Here is a 22356-nt window from a genome sequence, read left to right as displayed (position 1 = left end):
GATAAAAGTGGCTTCTGTTTCTCTCTCTCAAAATATCTTACCATTTTCGGACTGTAGTTGACTGTGGGTAACTGGAAGCACAGAAAACAAAGCCATGGAGAAGGGGGATTACTGTACATTCTTTTCATGAAAATTAACTCCAATATAGCAGCATTCTTACACAGTGAATATGCTTTTCCATTGAAAGTAGCTGCCAATTAAATACTCAGAAGTTTCTCTCTCTGCTCTTACGGCTTCCACAGAAGGCTCAATCTGAGCAGGGGAAGAGGAAGGTAAACCCCAGACTTTAACCTAAGCCAGAACCACAGGACAGACACACAGAGAAGATACTAGTTAACAGGACACCACTTCCTCTCCATGTCGACTTGTAATATGTATGCCATCTAACAAAGCAGTTTGATTTAGTTTGTTATTTCTTGGTTTACTCATGCATGCTATGTACATCTTGCGATCACGCATATGATTATTAGATTCCCATGATGACTTTGGTCAAAATGAAATAATCTCCTTACTTCACCAGGAATAAACATATTTGACCACAGGGTAGTATAAAGTCAGGGAAGATGTAGATTAACTGTTAGATTCTGAGGCTATAATGTATGGTCCTAGTAAGTGGGTGAGTGGAAATCCAGAGCTTCTCAAAGATTCTAAAATGCAAAACTCCAAGATGAACCATCATGTCCTTGAGAAGTCCCTTTAGGGCTCACACACCATGTAAACCATACCCTTTTATCTCTAAATTCTAACAGTTATCTATTTCTCTGGGCAATTAAAAGACCATTAGATAGAAGTGTAGAAACCTTGTAGTCATTCAATAAAATGATTAGGTTGCAAGTGTCAAAAGTCAGCTGCACTGGGCCAGGCACGGTGGCTCATGCCTATAATCCCAGCACTTTGGGAGGCCGAGGTGGGCAGATCACCTGAGGTCAGGAGTTCGAGACCAGCCTGGCCATCATGGTGAAACCCTGTCTCTGCTAAAATTACAAAAATTAGCCAGGTGTGGTAGCGGGCACCTGTAATCCCAGCTACTCGAGAAGCTGAGGCAGGAGAATCGCTTGAACCCAGGAGGTGGAGGTTGCAGTGAGCTGAGATCATTAACACAGCACTGCAGCCTGGGCTACAAGAGTAAAGACTTTGTCAAAAAAAAAAAATCAGCTGTGCTATGTTTTCATATTTAGTTCTTAAATGTGATATCTGATCTGTGGGAAAAGGAAAATGGGAGTATAACGGAAAGAGCACCAATCTATGAGTCAGGACACCCCGGTTCTGGTTTTATCTTAGCAAAAAACTAGCTATAAGATATAAGGAGGAAGAGAGCCTTATTCTCTGAGTCCCAGTTTCCTTATCTGTAAAATCAGAATGTCACCCTAGGTGGTGTCTGTGTCTCTTCCAGCTCGTCATTCTGTGAGCTATGATGTAAAGACAGCTTAAAAAAACAAATTGTTGAGAGAAGATTGAGCTTGCCAAGTGAGCAAACAGAAACACGGCATTTTGGCTAGAAGCAGCCTCAAAACCATACAGTCCACACCCAGTATACTGCAAATGCCCAGCCTGAAACCTAGAAAGTTTAGGTTTCCTTGAGGTCTCAAGGCACAATAGCAGCAAATGTCCCTGCACCTGACTTCCACTTCTGGGCAAGTTCTTCCATATTACATAGTGGAATAGCTCTTATATAATCTATCCCTATTCTTACTTAATTGTCCACTGGCTCAAGAAAATATAAAGAATGTAATAATTTTTCTCCATAACAGAATGAGATTAAGAAATAATGTGATTGGCTTATGTTAGGCGAACATTGGAGAAATTGTCTTGGTCTTTTTAGCTCTATTAGGTACATATTAAAAGTTGACTGTGGGTAAGCTATAAAAAGCAAGAACTGTGGTTCTACATCATAGTAATGTATCCTACTTGTGGGCTGCCTACCAAATGGCAGGCACTTTTTAATCATGCTATGACCGATACCCACAATTCCATAAGGTAGGGACTATTTCCATCCCCTTTTGCAGATGACAATACTGAGGCAAGAGGATTAGTTACTTGCCCAAGGTCATATAGGTGGTGTTAGTGGCTAAACCAGGCTTTGGCCTCCACTCTGTTTGATTGAAAAGCTTGTATTCTGTCACTGCACCAGATCACTCTGCATGTCTAATGGAGATATCTATGCTTAGCTTCTGAACTTGCTAAGGAAAACAAAGACTATAGTGAATCTCCAAACAGAAGCTACTATACCTTGGGCCCCCTTGATTTCTTCTTCTGGGGTATGCTAACGATTGATTTATTAAAAATCAGAAACACAAACCCTCTAGGTATGGTATCATGGATGCAAGGGCAGGTACTGATAGAAATGCAGCAACAGTTGACATTCACTGTGATTTTGTAGAATGCTCTGAAACACTGCTAATAAAGAACAACCCATGAAATATACTATGTCTTGTAATGGAGTATCGGTAAACCATTTAATATGTACCTTCACCTGTGCATACAGACTTGATGGCTACGCTTAGAATGTGCTATCACAAGACCATTTCCTAAGGTTTTTCTTGGTTACCATCCTTTCCTGAGCTTTATGTTTATACTGCATTTTCCATTCTAAAATTCATTCACAAAGCCTTCTAGGCTGAGGAGCATTAAGCATTTCCCCCAGAGCCTCAGCATGACCTATTGCATTCCTCTCTTTGCACTTTTTGTCTGAAGACATCAGCAGAAATGGCTCTCAAAAGCCACACAAGTCACGCTGCTACTGCCTACTTACTGGAAGATCTCTCAGGGAAAGACAGCATTTCTTCTTTCCTAGAACTTTAGACTTAGAAAATAATCTGGAACAAGAATTAATCATTTGGTTATGGGGTGTGGTTATGGGGGCGTGTCTCATGTACCCCAGCACCTCTGCTCGATTTCAGTAAGGGCATGATGAGTTTCTCACCTTTGCACCAACATGGTGGCCTTGAGGGCAGATTAGGCATTATCTCAAAAAATTAGGAGATACCCATGACATTGGCATTGGGATTCCTCATCCAGTTTCTAGTGAACACCCACCTATATACAACTACTGCTCAAGGTGGGCAACAAAACAACTGGTTCTCACAGAGGCTCAGATGTGGGCCTTGCATTCATGAGGGAGGAAGGATGGGCTAGAAAACACAGTCTTGTTTGACAAGTGTCAGGGACTGCAGGTGACAGAGAAAGGATACAGCTGTGTTCTTTGAAATTAAAACACTAAGGCTAGGCATGATGGTGCATGCCTATAATCCCAGAACTTTGGGAGCCAAGGTGGGAGGACTGCTTGAGCCTGGGAGTTTGAGACCATCTTGGTCAACATAGCAAGACCTCATCTCTACTAAAAATTAAAAAATTAACTGGGTGTGGTGGTGCACACCTATAGTCCATCTTGGTCAACATAGCAAGACCTCATCTCTACTAAAAATTAAACAATTAACTGTGTGTGGTGGCGCACACCTATAGTCCAAGCTACTTGGGAGGCTGAGGTGGAAGGATCATTCAAGCCTAGAAGGTAGAGACTGTAGTGAGCTATGATCATGCCACTGCACTCCAGTCTGGGCAACACACAGAGACCCTGTCTCTAAAACAACAACAACAACAAAAACTATTCTTGGACTGACAAATAAATGAAAACCTTGACAATTCATTCTAAAAACAGGGTTAGGGTTAGGAAAGAAGAGTAAGAGTGAATTTTGCTCCATTAGAAAAACATGTGACAGGACTTGAAGATTCATTTTCAAGCTTGTATTAACCAGATCCTTCTTTCTGTGTCTCCCTGTCTATTCTGTCTGGATCTCCCTGGATCTTCCTTGTGAACTGTTAGATTCCTGTAAATGTGGTGCAGTACCAAATTTGTGTGGATTGAGAAATTTGAAATGTGTTAGTTACACAAAGCAAAACAGGATTGAAAGATTTTGTAAAGCAACAAATCCCTTCAGAGTATTATCATCATACCTTGAAATATTGCTCAAATCTAAATGCTCAAATATCAGATTTACATTATATACTCACATATTATAAATTTGTGAATTTTTACAAAATTATAAAGCAATATGACAAACAGAAAGCATCCTTGGTTAGCTGAGGCCATATGCAGAGTGGCTGAAGCCCACGCCTTAGAGACGTGCATGGCACCCAGCAAAGGCTGGTGTCACTGCCGTGTTCCTGCCTGGCCCCTTTTTCATGGCACCACTTTCAGTGTGCTGGTGGGAAGGGGATCCTGGCCTAGGAGCCTTCCAGGGACGAGCCTATTTAATCTAGTCATTGCTCCCAATGGCAGAGGGAAAAAGAGTCTCCATGAAAGTGCCCATGAAGGAGGAGAGTTCTGGGATGAAAATGACTTCACGGGACTCCTAATCTCAGCAGGGCCCAGGTATACAATAAAAAAGCTACAGCTGGAAGGTACTGAGAGATGGGCTGATTCTATAACCCCTGGCTTTATAGGCAGCACAGCCATGATGGGAGGGGGTGTGACCCATGCCCAGCACAGGGCTTGCAGGAGGACAGGACTGTCCACTACCATGTTATGGATGGTCCCGCGGGCCCTAAGCTTCTGTAGGTGTGAGCCTGAAGGCCCCTATCCCTACTGGCTTCCTGACTTTAGGGAGGCAGAGGGAAGCAGGTAAGTGAGGACCCCCTCTGCCAAAAAAAGGATCAAAATAGTTCAACCAACATTTCAAAAAATGCTATAAGGTGTCAGGAAGAACACTGGGCTCTGGAGTTTCAAAGACTCATGGGTCAGAATTTCCATCCTTAGACTGTTTCCAGACCAGTGGGGGAGTTGGTATGGGTAAAGACAGATGGCAGTAAAAACTTCTGCAGCGGGCATCCTGGGGGCGAGAGGCACTGTATGTACTAGCCCTCATCTGCAAATCATCCTCTGGGATGGGCTGCATGCCAGATGGTGGCTCTTAATTGCTTGGGGGCATTGAGAGAGCTGTGATCTTCAAGACCTACCTCTCCCAGGTGGCCTGAAATAGCACCAAGTCTGAAAGCAGGGCTCTGGGCAGTGACTTGGGAAAACAGGTGTGGATACCAAGTGTGATGAGGACCCTTGAGCTTAGCTTTGTTCCTGTGGTGGCAAGTGGTGGGTCTCACCCCCCAGACAACAGCCTGGACTATGAATAGAGACCACAGCCCCCGAGAACCCACCTTACTTCTCTGGCCCATTCCTCCTCCTTCCTCCTTCCCAACTCTCCCTCTTAGAAACTTTCTGACCCCCATGAGCAGGAGGGCAGAAGTGCAATTACTTGTGTCTTCTCTTTTGGTCCCAGACTTCTCATCCTCAATCCAGCCAACCATAAGCCTTAGCTGTCTACAGAATGCATCAGCTACATCTGCTCATGGTGGGGTCCTGCCCATTCCCAGCCAACAGGGCACCAAGGGATAGAGCCACAGAGAGAAGAGGGAGTGACCCAGGACTGGGGAGGTCTAAGAAGGCTCAGATCCAGTGGCAGCTTAGACGGCTGGCAAGCTACAAGGCCTCTTATCAATAACTTTAGCAGCACTGCTAGGGCAGTAACCGGGAACATGAAGAAGCAGGACTCTAGGATGAGTGACCACCTCTGATGAGTGACTTGCTGGGAGGCTCTGGGGACGGGCACTGGTCCCAATGCTAAGCCAACATGAGGGTGAGAAACACTCAGAGAGGGGAGGTGGAGTCCAGCTCCCAGAACTGCTCTCAGCCATCAGCCAGCTGATTCCTAGATGCTGTAGTGGCATCAGACTCAGGGACTGGGGCCCAATCTGTCAAAGGTCTCTAGGAATCTGGAGATGCATTTGATGATGAAATGATGGGGAAGCTGGTCTGAGCAAGGGGCCTGCCCAGCATTCTCCCGGATCCCTATTGCTGTTTTTCCTACAGAAATGTCAAGCGGGAAACATTCTGCCCATAAAGGAAACATAATTAGGTAAAGCTTTGGCATCAGAAGAGACAAATCAGCCAGGAGTGGCAGCACACACATGTAGTACCAGCTACTCAGGAGATTGAGGTAGGAGGACTGCTTGAGCTCTGGGAGGTCAATGCTGCACTGAGCTGTGATTGTGCCACTATACTCCAGCCTGGGTGACACGGTGAGACCCTGTCCCAAAAAAGGAAGAGACTGTTGGGGACACCAGCAACCCAAGGTCCTACCAATGGACTTCCTCAGGGCCAGTCATGTCTCTTCCTGCTTTTTCCTGTGTTTTTCTTTTCCTGTCAATTCTGAATTCTACTGAATCTCCTTGGGACTTTAAGCCTTTCTTAATCTTATTACTTATTAATTTCCATATTTTAATCTGAGTTATCATCTCCTGTTGAAAAGAACATAAATGTTTATTTCTTCTGCAAATAATATGAAGTAGAAACATTTGCAAATCTCGCTGAGATAGAAAAAAACTAGAGATTTCTTCATGGTGAGAGTAGGGGAAAACATTTGGAATAGGGTATTGAATACTCAAGGGGGCATTCGTCCAATGTGTGGCTGCCCACAATCTGAAGCTCCTTCCTGTATCTGAGGAAATCATTACTGTGGGGTCCTGATGGAAGGTTGGGTCCAGTCTTCTGTGACAGAAGCTGAAAAGGCTGATACTCTGTCTGCCCTCTCTGTGGCAGCTAGAGCTCAGTCATATGACCAAAGGGTGACCCATCAGATGCTCTTGCCTGAGATTTTCATATGGAACAAGAGATGCCAAGAAGCAAAACAGTACAGAATTCTTTCCATTCACGGTAGTTGGAGAGGTGGCTTCTGGCCGTGGTGATGCCCTCTGTGCTGGAGCCAGCTTCCAGCACTCAGCAATGGCACTCTTCCTCTAACCAGGCTGTCCCCAGGTGGGACCTCTGGCCAGCTCTTGGATTTTCTCTTGGAATCTGCTCATAGAGTCTGGTTTCTGCTTTCCTCTGAATGTTGTAATCCTTTCCACAAATTCATTCTCTCCCTAAGATAACGAGAGTCAGTTGCTGTTGTTTGCAATATAGAACCACTGCAGGAGTCCATGTGGGCACTGATGGTGGCTTCAGAAGGGGTGGCAAGAGTGGGACACAGGGAAGTGATACCACAGTAATGTCTGCCAAGGGGGCTTTGAAGTCAAAAACTGAGTGCTTGAAAATGCACACTTGACAGACAACAGTTTTCCCCTGGAGGATAAGAACGCATTCACAGAGCTCAAAATAGTTGGTTAGCATGATTAATGTGAACAGACAGACTGGATAATTCAGCCCCTAAAGTGGATTATTAGGCCAAAATCCCACAGCTGTTCTCTCAGAGAAGAGAACTGGGTTGCGCCATTTGTAAGGACCAATGGTGCACATCTCTTTCCACCTCTGCATCCAGTGACACTGTGTTGGCAGTTTGAAATCAACCCTGGTGGGAGTATTTGCACCATGGACATAGGCAGATGCTATAATTGAGGCTTACTCAAATTGGTTGTTAAACACCAACTAGCACACCACTGAACAATGTCCCTTACTAGCGGAGATGGAGGAGACCATAAAGGATAGGTTAAATTAAATGACTGACCCAAAGTTACACATCAGAAGATCATAGCAGAACCAGGACAATGAAGGTCTCCTAATACAACAAAGATGCTTCTGACCTTAAAAGCCTCTTTACCTTTGAACATGTTACCATTGGAATTTTTAGTTTACTGGGCTCATGGTTCAGTCATTGTCTTTCTGAGTCTTTCAGTTATTTTGTATTTACAAGTGTATTTTGGTGATCAAAGTCCTTGATCATGATAATGAAAAGCCTGTTACATCAAGATCATCTTGCTCCTTAAAATCCAAAAAGGTCAACAACAAAACAAAACAAAAAGGCAGTTTATTTTTCAAATACTACTCAGAAAATGCTGAATAGCCAGTGATGGCACCAGACTCAAGGTGGCCTACAGAAAGACGAGATCTGAGTCTTTTAGGTAGACTCTTACAGAGGGGTCTGCCCAAATTTTCCATGACAGTCTGAGTATCTCTCCTCTGCTCATCTTTTAAGAGCAACCTGAAGACAGGATTCAGGATTTTCCAGTTATGCTGAGGTTCAAATAATACAACCATTTTGTGCTTTAGTCATAAACAATAATAATTTGGCTCCATAATTGTTTCAGTTAATCCACAACTCAATAAATTTCTTCCTAAAATGTAAATCAAAATAGCTTTTCTGTCAGTCTTGCCTAATACTTTGACAGGATGTCACTGAAATTCCTCAGATATGATCATTATATTTATTTTCACTGTAGATGACTTATTAGAGGGAGAATTAGGAATAAGTACTCATATGCAGAACTCAAGGAAAACTATACACACACACACACACCTCTATATACAATGACTATACAGAAAATACTATACCTGAGAACCTAAAGAAAAACCATCCCCAGAAATTGTTTAGCACCATAACCAAATGCAACAACAAAAATGCAAAAATAGAATTAAAAACTGTTTTGGGCCAGGTGCAGTGGCTCATGCATGTAATCCTAGCACTTTGGGAGGCCGAGGCGGGTGGATCACCTGAGGTCAGGAGTTCAAGACCAGCCCGGCCAACATGGTGAAACCCCGTCTCTACTAAAAATACAAAAATTAGCCAGGCATGGTGGCAGGTGTCTGTAATCCCAGCTACTCAGGAGACTGAGGCAGGAGAATCTCTTGAACCCGAGAGGTGGAGGTTGCAGTGAGCCGAGATTGCGCCACTGCACTCCAGCCTGGGCAACAGAGCCAGACTCCCTCTCAAAAAAATAAATAATAAAATCTGTTTTGGTAAATGCATCTGTTACTTTTTGATAGTATATTTTTAGGTTTGTCTCACACAAATAAATGGGTAAATCTGCTAAAAGTCTACTGCTCCTTTTGAAAAAAAAAATATTTAACAAGTGATGATGAAACCTTAAAATTACAGAGTAGCTCAAGGAAGGGTCCACCACATGGTCATAGTCACAGAGCGTTACCTGCTGTCATCTGATTGTACTGTGTTTGCAGCCGGCCAGCTCACCAGCTAATGTTCTTTCACTAGTCCCTGACATTGCCATTTTATTTAGTTGTTCTTTAAACTGTGAAGTCTCTCTTTAAGTCTTTTCCATTGTCTTCAAAGTTCTACCCAGCAAGAGGAAGAGAGTTGGTGGTTCTCTTTTTTGTTTGTTTGTTTTTGAGATGGAGTTTTGCTCTTGTTGCCCAGGCTGGAGTGCAATGGTGGGGTCTCAGCTCACTGCAACCTCTGCCTCCCGGGTTCAAGTGATTCTCCTGCCTCAGCCTCCCAAGTAGCTGGGATGACAGACACATGCCATCTAACACGCCCAGCTAATTTTTGTATTTTTAGTAGAGACAGAGTTTCTCCATGTTGGTCTCGAACGCCTGACCTCAGATGATCTGCCTGCTTTGGCCTCCCAAAGTGCTGGGATTACAGGTGTGAGCCACCGTACCTGGCAAGTTGGTGGTTCTCAAAGTCTGTCTTCCCTAGATCACCTGGGAAATGGTTAGAAATACAAATTCTTAGGCCTTACTCCAGATCTACAGAATCAGAAACTCCGGGGTTGAAGGCCCAGTAATTGGTGTTTTAATGAGACCTCTAGGTGGTTGTGATGCATGCTAAAGTTTGAGAATGACCACTGTAGATAACTTAAGGTCTAACCAATGATTTCCTAACATCACTACTCATTGGATGAACTATAAAGAAAATTCTTAACCATACTCATCGTACATGCTGATTTGGTAATCAAACAATTTATTGGCTAAATAGGTACACATTGGAGCATAAAAGAAGTGCTACTAATAATTATGTAGAGACGAGGACATTAGGTGAAAGACTGCTCCAGTCAAAACTATGGTTCCTCTGGGTTCCATTAAAACCTAGACTATCATTTATTGGATCTGGACCAACTAAGTAAGAGAATGAAATAATTCCGTGACAGTATTTGGGCAGCTTCTCTAGATTAGAAAGTCCCATTTACATGTGTAAAATTGTGAGAGCATGACTTTGAGATATTATCTACTGGGAAGTCATAAGCATTCTGGTCACTCAAAAAATGCCTATAACAATGGGTTTTAACATATTTCTTTTGTGAGAGTGGTCCATACTGGCCACTCCCATTTCATTATTACCCATTCTCTCCTTTAACTCTTATAAAATAGACAGATGCTAATACTCCCTTGAAATTCCTCTTTGATTCCAAATACCTTTTTCTAGAAAATCCCTATTTTTTCCCCTCAGTCTTTCATCCCTGGTCTCTCTACTGGTCTCTGAGCTTTCCAAAAATCCACTGCCAACAGGCTGGGGCACACTCAGGTTAAAGATCTTGAATGGCTTTTGGGGGTCAGCACAACACAGAGGCCTAACAAAAAATTCAAAGTTGGATGAAGGTGATGTGCCAGGTTGCACTGAAGAGACCTTGCACTCAGACTAAACTTTCTCATTAGCATCAGAGACCTAAACATTCTTCACTAGATTTTTCAAACAGGGCATCATGTGGCATGAGGGATGGTGAATTTAAAAATCTGAATTGAGTACAGACCAATATGTTATTCTGGGAGGTGAGGCAAACACGGTGTGATGTCAAAATGGCATTCAACTCTAAGTTAGATTATAGCTTTGCAGAATATAGCAGTGACAACTGTCTTGCTGACTCTGGGAACTGGACCCAGTACAGGGTGGTGCACAGCTGGAAAGGCATTTCACTGTCACCACCAATGAATTGACAGCTGGCTAGATGGGTCCCAGACCACGTGGTCCTGCACACACCTTCACCTCCACCTTTACTTGGCAGCCATAGGTCTTCACCTACTCTGCCAAGCAGATGTTACATGGTGAGAAGAAATGAAGTAATGCCAAGTAGGGTGAGCATAAGAAACTTAAAATGATGAAGCCCAGCCATGGAATTCCCAGGAGACAAGTGAGACCGAAAGAATACGGTATGCTCTAATTCCAGAAGATCCTGGCTCTTTTCAAATAATGGCTCTGTCTGATCATAATTATAAGATGCGTAGACACAAAAGGCACAAGGTGTTGGTGAACAGGAATTACAGCCATGAGCCATAGATCAGTTTTACACAAATGGAGTGTGGAAACAACTGTTGATCATGCAGTAGGTGCTGCATTTCTAATTTTTGTGCAATTTCATGAATAAATTCCCCATGTTTTAAACTGAGGCTATTTAGGTTATATGAACTTTATACATTTTTCTCATTGATTGATTGATTGTAGGGTGGGGTCTTGCTACATTGCCCAGGCTGGTCTCCAACTCCTAGCCTCAAGTGATCCTCTTGCTTTGGCTTCCCAAAGTTCTAGGATTACAGGTGTGAGCCACTGTGCCCAGCTCATTTTATACATTTTTTCTATTTTTGAAACATTTCACTGATTATTTGTTTTTATGGGGTATCAATCTGATAGAAAAAGACTTTAAGATACTGAAATAGATATTGAAGCAATTCCTACATGTAAAACTTGTTTCTAATACATGATGAAGCCAGTCTGATGAAATAACATAATGTTTTACGATTGGCCAATCATATCACTTGGTATTTCCCGAGTGACAGAGTGTCTTTTTTATTCATTGGCTGCCAGAGCGCACCTGGGTTTATGCTAATGAGGTGACTCTTGGTGGGCTCTTACATAGTGTTGGGAGGTTATGGCGTTGGGGGAAGGGGGTTGGTTACCAGAAAGACCAAGCACACACAATTGCAGGGTTGGGGTTTCAAGTCAGCCCCACCTCTGGAAAGGGAAGGAAGGATGCTGGAGATCGAGTTCATTCACATGGCCAATGATTCAATCAATCAGGCCTATGTAATGAAGCCCTAAAAAAACCTCTGGATACTGGGGCTTGGTTAAATTTTGTTGGTGGACACACTAATGTGTAGGGAGGGTGATCTGCCCTGGCTCCATGTGGAGAGGCCATAGAAACTCCATGTTCCCTCTCAGACCTCACCCCTTGTGTCACTTCATTTGGCAGATTCTCTTGATTTGTATGCTTTATATAATAATAAAACTGTCATCATTAGTGTTTTTCTGACTTCTGTGTGCTGTTATAGCAAATTATTGACCAAAGAGGGTTGCGGGAACCGCCAGATTTATATCCAGCCTGTCATAAATGCTGTAGCCTGGGGACTCCCAAAGTGTGGCTGGCATCAGACATAGGGCAGTATTGTTGGAGATCATGCTTTCTAACTTGTGACGTCTGCACTAAGCCTGAGTGGGCAGTGCCAAAATTGAGTTGCAGTGCACCCAGTTGGGAATGAAACTAAATAGCTGGTGTCAGACCAGGCACCCACCCTACACACCACCTCTGGTTGTGGCCCATGTGGCCATCAGCTGCTGCCCATGGCCAGAAGGGAAGGGTGACCTTGGTGGCAAAGGTGAGGAAGCTGCAGGGCAGCTAGCTCGGGTTGCTGGGTTTACATTTGCTAACTGTTGCTGCTCAGAGACCTATAAATAGTGGACATTTGGTTGAACTATTACAAAGAGAGCTACAGAAGCTAGAATACACCCAGAAACTGCAGCTATGTACATATTTAGGATATGATCATGCAAGGCAGAAAAGATTTATCTGGGGTCTATGGATAAAGAATAAAGTCGTTCTTGTTTTCCCTTGAGCCTTGAGCATGAAAAGTGTGCTGTTGGACTGTGATCTTACATACATTTTCTCTTTATTTCTTACCCATTCTGCCTGAAGAGCTGGCAACAATTTGAAATCCATCATCCCAGCTGTGTTTTGTGGATTAAACTATTTATTCTCATATGTTCTACCCATTTCCTTGTCAGGAGTGAATTCTGTGTATTACAAATAATTGATGATGTTGGGCACATCTCAGAATAAAAAAAAAGGCGCTGATATGTTTTTAATATTTTCCTGGCATAAATTCTTAACTCCTTTCCTAGCCCAGGGGGCCTTAAGTGATCCAGTCTCTGTCCCCATTCCCTCCCCTATCTGTGGCTGCCACCTGCCACCCTCACTAACTCCGGCCACATGAGCTGTCCTGCTGGTTTTCTGCCATGTCCAATCTGTTCCCACCAGGGGTTGGCTCCTGCTGATTCCTAGACCTCTCCATGGTTCACTCACTTACTCCATAGAGGGCTCTGCTCCAATGTTCCTCCTCAGAGAGGCTGCCATTGACAACCCTACCCAGCACACCTTCATCCCTCTCTGCTCCTTCACCTTGCTTTGCTTTCCATCATTAGCTGACATTGCCTACATCACATAGTCATTTGTCTCCAATAGTAGAATGCAAGTTCTAGGAGGGCAGGGCTTTACTTCCCTTGTTTCTAGAGCCTAGAACAGTGTCAGGCACATAGCAGGTTTTCTTTAAATGCTAGCTGAATAAGTGAAGAAATACAGAGGTCAAAATGGAAGAAAGTGCCCCTTCACTGCTACTTCATTTTTTCCAAGGTCTGGAGGTGAGAAATATTCAGGTACAAGGTAAAGTGACCTGTCCCGTGCTGGAAAGGTCTGTGCACCATATTAATGCTAACTAGGATGAAACCAGTCTTGGCATCATCCAAATGAGAGGATGCTCAGATATACAGGGAACCAAGAAAGCAGGCTATGATTTAAAAGTCAGGGGTTTTGGAGGCAGGGCAATCTCAGTCTGAATCCCAGCCTCACTTCTCATCATGCATGTGATCAGATTAGTATTAAAGTTTCTTCTTCTGAAAATAGGGATAAGAATGCCTATCTTTTAGGATTTCTGTAAGGGTTTCATAAAATGATGTAGAGAAACTAGTGCAATGCTTTTCTCTTGTGGGGAAAAGAAAGCTAATATTTAGAACATGCTTTTGGTGGGAGGAGATGGCAGGGGGTCAGGGTGGGGAAGCGTAGGTGTGTCATGAGGGAACATATGGTTTGGGGCAAAGCAAAAGGAGAGTGGGAGGAATGATCTGTGATTGGCCTCATGGGATGATGACATCCCCAGAGTTAACACATTTTCAGGGACAAGCACATGGCGTCACCCGGATGTGAGTTTTCAAACCTTCCCATGTCAATTGCAATTTGGGAGTTTCCATCCACTCTGCCCCACCCTACTGCTTGGTAACCTTGTGGGAATGAGGAACTCATTCTTCTGTTCTGTATCCCAAATACCACTTTCGCCTCTACGTGCCCACTTTTTAAAATTTTAAATGTAAATTCCTCAAGTTGCCATGGCTCTCGCAATCTACTGATTGAAAATCACTGACACACAAAGAGAAGAAGGAGGCCACTGCAGGATGGAAGGACTCTATTTTTGTCTCCGTTTCTTTGCAAGGGCATTCTGTGGTCAGGTTTCCTAAGGGGTGATGCCTACACAGTCAGAGCTGACCCATTTGTGTATCTGGACTGCTACTTGGAAAGAAAGCTCTGAGGCTTTGTTCCAGCGTATCTGTAGCCCTTCCTTGTTTTACTAAACACACCACAAATCCTCTCTCGCTTCCTCCTTCATTATTTCTCTTACCGGGGGGCTCAGAGAACCACTTCGAGAGGGAAGTTCATCTCTTCTCGCTCCTATTCTGGCCTTGTTGTTTCCCGTCTTCGAGGTCTGCTGTTTTGCAGAAGTGATGATGATCTTTAGCTTCCCCTGGTCCCAAAGCCCATGGTCATGAATTGAGCCCAGGAAGCCTTGCCCTGAGAGCCGTTTTTGGCTTTGCCATACTTTGTGCTTGAAAATTAGATTACAGGAGGTGTCTACAGCTTGGCCCAGTTTGTGGCTTCCACATACTGCCAGTGAATACATGCCTACTTAACTTCAGAGCTGACAAGGCTTTTTAGTGCCCTAACAAACAGAATTTATTTGGATTTAAAATTTATCACCAGAAATGGAAAATGGATGGTCTTGCCAACGTTAGTAGCCAAGATTTCCAAGGTCTTGTTGAACTCAAATTTATCCCTAGCTCTTCAATAGATGTTCTGTTACTTCCTGTAAATTTCACCAAAAAATTTCTTTTTTCCTTTCTACTACTAAGATGTTAATGTAGTTTGATGACATCTTTGCATGATCATTATAAGTATTTTAAAAATACATTGTAATCATCACCTCTAAGTTTACCAATTTTTTTTTTCTGCAATTGGGGTACTTATTGAGAACTAACAACAATGTTAGCAGCCAGGCGCCATGGCTCACGCCTGTAATCCCAGAACTTTGGGACGCCGATGGCAGTGGATCACCTGAGGTCAGGAGTTTGAGACCAGCCTGGCCAACATAGTGAAACCCCATCTCTACTAAAAATACAAAAAATTAGCTGGGCATGGTAGCGAGCGCCTGTAATCCCAGCTACTCGTGAGGCTGGGGCAGGAGAATCACTTGAACCCGGGAGGCAGAGGTTGCAGTGAGCCGAGATGGCACCACTGCACTCCAGCCTGGGCAACAAGAGCAAAACTCTAAAAAAAAAAAAAAAAAAAAAAATGTTACCAATACCTTCATGTTTAATTGTGCTGGAAGTTGGGTTTTGAATTATGTTATCTATTGAAATCATAGCAAGATCTACACAGCATTATTTAAGTGGTCTAGCTATGATTTAATCCCTGGTCATGGTTTATATATCATATAAGATTTATCACAATATCCTCTCATTCCTGTTGCTCAGAGTAATCTTTGTTCACCCCCCACCCCACCCCATTGCATCATAATTCTTTTTTAATATGCTAAAAAAATGGGGGAAGATTTGGCAATACAATTATACAATCCAGCTTGTATTGGTTTAGACTGTGCACAATTACCAACCACTTCAAGAATAAAGGTAACCTAATTATTTTAACCTAAGATACAGGTGGCTTTAGGGTAACATGATATAGAAAAATGTTTACAAAATCCATGAAAAACAGATTATCTACTATTAATTTCCAAAGGATTCTCTCCTAAAGGAATAATCACCAGATTTCTTTAACTAACAATTTTCCAAAGGAACATTGAAAACGTGATTTAAACTTTCAATACGAAATACATTTATAAGCAACATTTCAATAACATGCCTAATGTATAACGTGAGGTTGAAATTATTTCCATGTGCACTATCAGTTTAGGCAGCAATTTAGAAAAATCTTATTTATACTGACTATCATTTTATTGCACAGTCAAATTTTGTAGAATGATAGTAGCTGATGCAATGTATGGTGTAAATTTTCTACCCACCAAATCCCACTTTGAATACATAAGTCTTCTGTTATTCTCTAATTCACGATAACACCACCTTATTGTGTAGAATCCCATTGCAATAAATACACTTATGATGACTGGATCAAAGTAATTTTGTGATATGCCCAGCTTGCAAGTGGCTTGTGGTTCAGGGGCTGGAGGGTGCTGTATTCCCAGGCTTCAAGCTGGGGTCAAAGTGCTAAAGCTCCGTTAAGCAGGATGGAATCACTTGCAGATTGACATTCCACAAGGCAGTGTGTCACCTGCCCTAGTTCAACCTGCACTTCCTCAGAGCTGGGCACTAGCAATTTACTTCCAGCCTGAGCTTAAGGTCAAACCCAGAACTTGCAAGGATGTTTCTTACCAAAATTAAAACTTCCATAGGCCTTCTGAGACCTAAGCACCAGCAGAACATTTTAGAAAACATCTTTCCACCATTCCCTGGGTCACATGCATCTGAGGGCCACTCAGATTTTTCTCTTAGTGCCTAGCCCACAAGCCCAGCAAGTGCTCAAATATGTGGAGGTAGATGCATACATGCAAGAATACGGATAGACTTTTACTGTCTATCTCTTCCTCACTGCTACTTTCAGTTAGTCACTGATTACTTACAATCATATTTTTCTTATGACTCTCAAATCAGATCCCTTTTCTCTAATACAGTACTGCTGGGACTCCTTTAACACCATCCTCATAAACTGCTCTTCTGCTCAAACATCACCATTTTCTAACCTATCAAATCTGACGTTCTTGGTCTCTTGCAATAATAACATTAGAGCCCAACCATTATCGAGTTACCCAAACTATTCACAGGTATTTTCTCTCCTATCCTAGAACCTTCACACTCCCTCATCACCTCTTCCTAGTGTAGCTGAAAGAATGCATAACTGGGGAATAAAAGATGGGGAACCTACTGATGGGTGATCTTGGGCAAGTCTTATTTTATTCTCTCATGAACCCTATGAAAGGCAGCCCCAATGCTCCCCAAGACACAGGAAGAAAAACTAAGCTACACAGTTATGGCAGCATCACAAGTCACGTAGATCAGGGTCCCCAAACCCTGGGCCATGGACCAGTACCAGTCTGTGGCCTGTTAGGAACTGGGCTGCACAGCAGGAAGTGAGTGGTAGATGAGTGAGTGAAGCTTCATCTGTATTTACCCCATCGCCTGCATTACCGCCTGAGCTCCACCTCCGGTCACAGCAACGGTGGTATTAGATTCTCATAGAAGTGTGAACCTCCTATTGTGAACTGTGCATTTGAGGGATCTAGGTTATATGCTCCTTTAAAGAATCTAATGCCTGCTGATCTGTCACTGTCTCCCATCACCCCCAGATGGGACTGTCTAGTTGCAGGAAAATAAGCACATGGCTCCCACTGATTGTACATTATAGTGAGTTGTATAATATTTCATTATATGCTACAATGTAATAACAAATAAAGTGTGCACAATAAATGTAATGCACTTGAATCATCCCCAAACCATTCCCACCTCCACCACCTCACCCTCGACCCCAGTGCCTGGAAAAATTGTCTTCCATGAAACTGGTCACTGGTGCCAAAAAGGTTGGGGACTGCTGATCCAGATAATGAGAAAGCAAAACTAGAATACAGATTTTTGATTTCCAGACTCTAAGACTTTCTCTCCAGATCACAATGCACTGATACCATTTTCGTGATCTGATCTTAGAAAAGGTGGGGCTTAAAACCTAGATGACGGGTTGATAGGTGCAGCAAACCACCATGGCACACAGGTACCTATGTAACAAACTTGCACATTCAGCACATGTATCCCAGAACTTAAAAAAAAAAAGAGTCCTACAAATTGCACTAAGTATGGAGATACTTCTAAAATGCTTGAAGTTAGACCTAAAATCTCGACACATGATAAAGGAAATGAAAAGTGTATAATGACACCTTTACGTATAAAATGTCTTCTAAAACAAAGAAAGACCCAACTGTTAACTAATCAATGGAATTTACAAATCTAAAGGCAACACTGGCAATTAGGAAGACTGCACTGAGCTTGGAACAAATGGGGTGGAATAAGGCCGAATAGCTTATGTGGCTGGCACTCTCCTGTGGATATTTGGCTAGGCTCTGCCTGTTCCTCAGAGAAGATAAAATGAAAGTCATAATAATACCACCACACTAGAATAAAAAAAATGGTGGGTCAGATACCATCATCTTTACATTTAAGATTTGATTTTATTTAACAGTGAATCCACCTTTCCTGGGGATTTTCCCTCCTCTGCTTTATTTTTCTCTGTAGCACCCATTACCATCAGGCAGACTATATTATTTATCAATCGTATTGATGGCTTGTGTGTTAGAATGTAAACATCATGAAGGTAGGGATTTTTATCTGTTTTGTTCACTGCCATTCTGGGATATGGGCCTAAAATAATTCCTGGCACAAAATAAGTGCTTTATACATAGTATAAATGAATAAATGAATGAACATTCACAATAAACCTAAGGTAGATACTAGTCAGTGTTTCCCAAGGTCACAGAGCTGGTAAGTGGGAAAGCCAGGACTCACACACAGGATTCAAGCAAGCCCTTGTCTAAACTCTAGTCTCCAGCTGGATGCAGCAATGAGGTTACATCTGTTTATCTCGGTCTGGTCAACTATTCAAATCATAAAACCAACTAACTCCCTTTGCTCCCAACCTCTGCTCATTCAGCAACCAACCTTCTCATTATAATCTGGCGTCTCAGGGAAAAATACACTGACCAGCCATCATGTGTGTCTGTCCTGCTTGAAAATCAATTTATCTTGTTAAATCAATGCATAGGTATTCTGATTTATCCACATTTCTGTCTTTTGACTCCGGTTAGTGTGTTACTACCCCCAATTTGTTCTGTGTACCCTGACGGCCTCTAGGATGAGTCTGTAAAGGTTAGCACTGGGCCTGGACCTTTGTCCCCTAAGAGAGAGACTGTCTGGAGCACTGTCCTGACAAACCATCTGATGATCTTCAGGTCGGCCTCCCCATGTGGTAACCCAATATCACTGCGTTCTATTTTAAGCAAAGCAGTATTCTGACTACAGTTATCTGGTATAATCGGGGAATAATGATAATGAACATGAATTGCAAAGCGAGACTCATTGGTATCACACTGGCCCAGGTAGAACACAGAAGGGAGTCATAGTTTTATTTTAGGGTTTACTAGCAAGGTTAAACTGGAAACTCTAGGCAAGTCAGACAGTTTTCATGCCTGAACACAGAGGAACTGAGGAAAGGAAAATGAACGGTGTCACTACAAAGAATGAAAATGTAATTTGAAGCTTAGTGATTCCTGAAACCTGGGTACCTAACAAAATTTTTAATGTAAGAGTAGGGCATTGTATATTTCCCAAACATTCCAGGATTCAAGAAATGGCTCCTGCAACTTTAATTACATGACTCTTTTTTTCTTTTTCCTGAAACTGTATTTTTTTCTCCTTGGTGTACTGTATCCCCAGACTCAAGACACAGGAGTTCAGAAGTAATAGATCAGAATTTTCATTAAGTACACATGACACCCTAGAAATGTTAAATTGTTCATGCTTGTTTACCATTATATAAGTAAGTTTACCATTTTAAATCCTGAAATAAATTTGCTCATCTGTGCATTTATTCTAGAAGTTAGGAAGTAGGAAAGAGAAGGTGTTTTCTTTGGAAAATAAACTGTGGATAATATTTGCATACTAGCTAAAGGAATAATGTTTTAATTAACAGGCAAATCTATCACTTAAGGAGTTTAAATAGAATGCTTGTTTAAAACAATTCTATCTGACTAAGACAATGTCAATGAAGAGGGCAGCCAACGTGTTCAAACACAAAAGCCAATGAGCATGCAAAGGAAAAGTCTTACACAAACACTGATCCCACAGCTGCTGCCTGCTTAGAAACCATTTCTTTTTGAATATTATTTATTTCAGTATTATTCTTGCACACTGTCAAATTTACCATGAAAACTATTAATTATTTTAAACTACAAAATAAAAATAACACGTAGAATATCTTTTAAAAGGCACCAGAAGAGAAATCTATTTTAAAGTAATTACCAGTTAAACCTCTTCTGCTTGCTGACAGGTTTTCAGTGATTATACAACAAATATTCTTATTTTCCTACATCGGTTGGTCTTTTCATGAAACAGTGTAGCCTGCTTTCCTTGTTCTCTTTGCAAACTCTAAAGACATTGCCCATGTGATGTGGAAAATGTTGTTTCTGCTAGCTTAATGGCTAATTATAGCAACAGGAGGGACAAATAAGAAAATCCAACTAAATGACAAATAAGTAATGAAAGGCTATGTGAACTTTCACTACAATTTCATGCCCTGTGCAACTGTTCTTTTACAAAACCTTTGCCAACAATTCTTTCTGCTAATTTTAGTTTGATATTTTGATGTCTATAGTTATCTGTTTTCCAGAAAGTAGCTTCAGATTGTGTTTGTATTTTTCAGGGACGTCTTTACCAAGAATCACCCAACTGTGGTCCTATTTCTCCTCTATCTTCAAAATAAAATACATTTTCTTTTTGTTGAAATAACTCAAATACAATCTACCAAGTTCTTCACCACTGTTGTTTTATGATTTCTTTTAGGATGGGAAGACTAAAGAGAATGTAAGTTTTAAAGAGAATACTCCTCTTCCTGTTGTAAACCCCTGTTTACCTCTGCCACAGGAGGGAAGGACCCCCTTGATCTGGGAGGGTGTACTTTAAGCAAATGTTCCCTTTTGAGAAACAGCAATAAAAGCAACCTGTAGAGCAGTCACTTCTCGAAAGGATGCCTATTTGGTAGTTCCAAAACCATAAATAAAGAAAAGTCATTTTTCCCTTTCTGCTAATTTTGGAAGAATACATTTTTCTGGTTCTCTAAAAACAACGTTAAGACTTCCTTTCCACAGTGAAGAGAAGAGAGCATGAGCTGATTACTTGGTCCTACAAAAAATCATCCAGATGCCATTAGAACTGGGAGCGATTAAAAAAAATGACAGTTAACTGAGGGCTTTGAGGATTATTCAAAACCTCAACTTCTCCCAAATTCTCAAGAATAATACTTGATCTATGTAATACCTGAATATAATTCTTGATCTATTGAATTCTACAGAGTGACTGTAGTGGCTTCCATTATATGTAGATTGGATATACCCAATTTATAACCTTAGATATATACTTTTATCTCTGAAGGGCCTTTGAGAAAATTGTATAAAGTACTGTGCCAAAGATTGTTGTTGGAAATGTTGAAAGACTTTATGATGTAAAAAAATACATCAATGTCATTTAAATTGAACAAAATGGCTCCTTACTTTTCCATATACATTTTAACTATATTTCAACAAGCTTGTTCAATAAATACTGCATGAAACAAGCATTTTGCACCTTGTCCCATTGATGCAATTTGCCAACCTGATTGATTTCTTTCTCCATGGCTCACCTGCATTCCACATACCCTATATTTTTTTCTTTATTAAAGATGATATAATCTTAGCTTCTATCATTTTCACATCCACCAAATCACTGAGGAAAAAAAACCAGAGATGCAAGATGAAGATAGTAAAGGATAAGATTTCACAAAGCAGGTTCGCAATCAAATATAAAAATCTGAAAAAACCTTTAACGCAGATAGGGAAACTAAATGAAAAATGAAGTTATATGAAGAGAAGTAATCTGGCAATAGAGCCAAACTAATACACAAACTTAGAACAAATAAGAATGAGCAGTAGGAACAAATTATTTCTTCTGGGAAGACTTTCTGTGTTATTACGATTTGAAAAGATCAAATAATTTGCATGGGTTGCCAGATAGAGAAATTGTATTCATGTGTATTAGCCCATGTTTCTACCACTGTTTGTTTCTAGTTCTTCTTACACAGTGACTATATTTCACTAATGATATCAACAAATTTCTAGTCCTTCTTAGATAGTACTTCATTGGAGAAAGAGATGGCTGACATGGGTTGTTGACTAAATCCAACTCGAGCCTCGACTACATTTTCTTTGTGATTTTCCCCTGCAGACCAGAGCTGGCAACCTAATCACAGCCAACTGAACCATGCTTTTCTGATTATGTTCTGCAAAGTAGTTTATTTGACATTGGAAGACTCTTTGGGGACTATTTAAATGAGCAGAACCTTATAATAAGGAAGAGAGCCCACTGCTTTTCTTCGAGCTTGGTATATGATTTCCCTATCATTCTCTGGCTTCCAAGTTTTTCCAGACTTGTGGTTTTAATTACAACACCACGAAATATCAGCACTCAAAGAGTCTTTGGATAGATTTAATTCAACATCCTTGTTTTTCAAAAA

General features: G+C 41.6%; 1 protein-coding gene across 9 annotated transcripts in view; it reads right to left on the bottom strand.

The window, feature by feature from the left end:
- Nucleotides 1-22356, bottom strand: part of ITPR2 (inositol 1,4,5-trisphosphate receptor type 2) — a 499386-nt gene that overhangs the window by 8729 nt on the left and 468301 nt on the right. For 5 of the 9 annotated variants that reach the window (XM_063786880.1, XM_063786883.1, XM_063786881.1 and 2 more), the window contains one exon: nucleotides 42-71. The exons of 3 other annotated variants lie outside the window; for them this stretch is intronic. In XM_063786880.1, the coding sequence (XP_063642950.1) occupies nucleotides 42-71 (30 nt within the window). Of the gene's footprint in view, nucleotides 1-41; nucleotides 72-6716; nucleotides 6916-22356 lie in introns of those variants that run through there. One more of the 9 variants, XM_063786884.1, reaches the window with a different exon arrangement.

Source organism: Pan troglodytes, chromosome 10 (genome assembly GCF_028858775.2).
Source record: "Pan troglodytes isolate AG18354 chromosome 10, NHGRI_mPanTro3-v2.0_pri, whole genome shotgun sequence".
In the NCBI taxonomy this organism is placed as follows: domain Eukaryota; kingdom Metazoa; phylum Chordata; class Mammalia; order Primates; family Hominidae; genus Pan; species Pan troglodytes.
The sequence above is the reverse complement of the archived record's forward strand: the minus strand, read 5'-3'. Positions and strand labels throughout refer to the sequence as shown.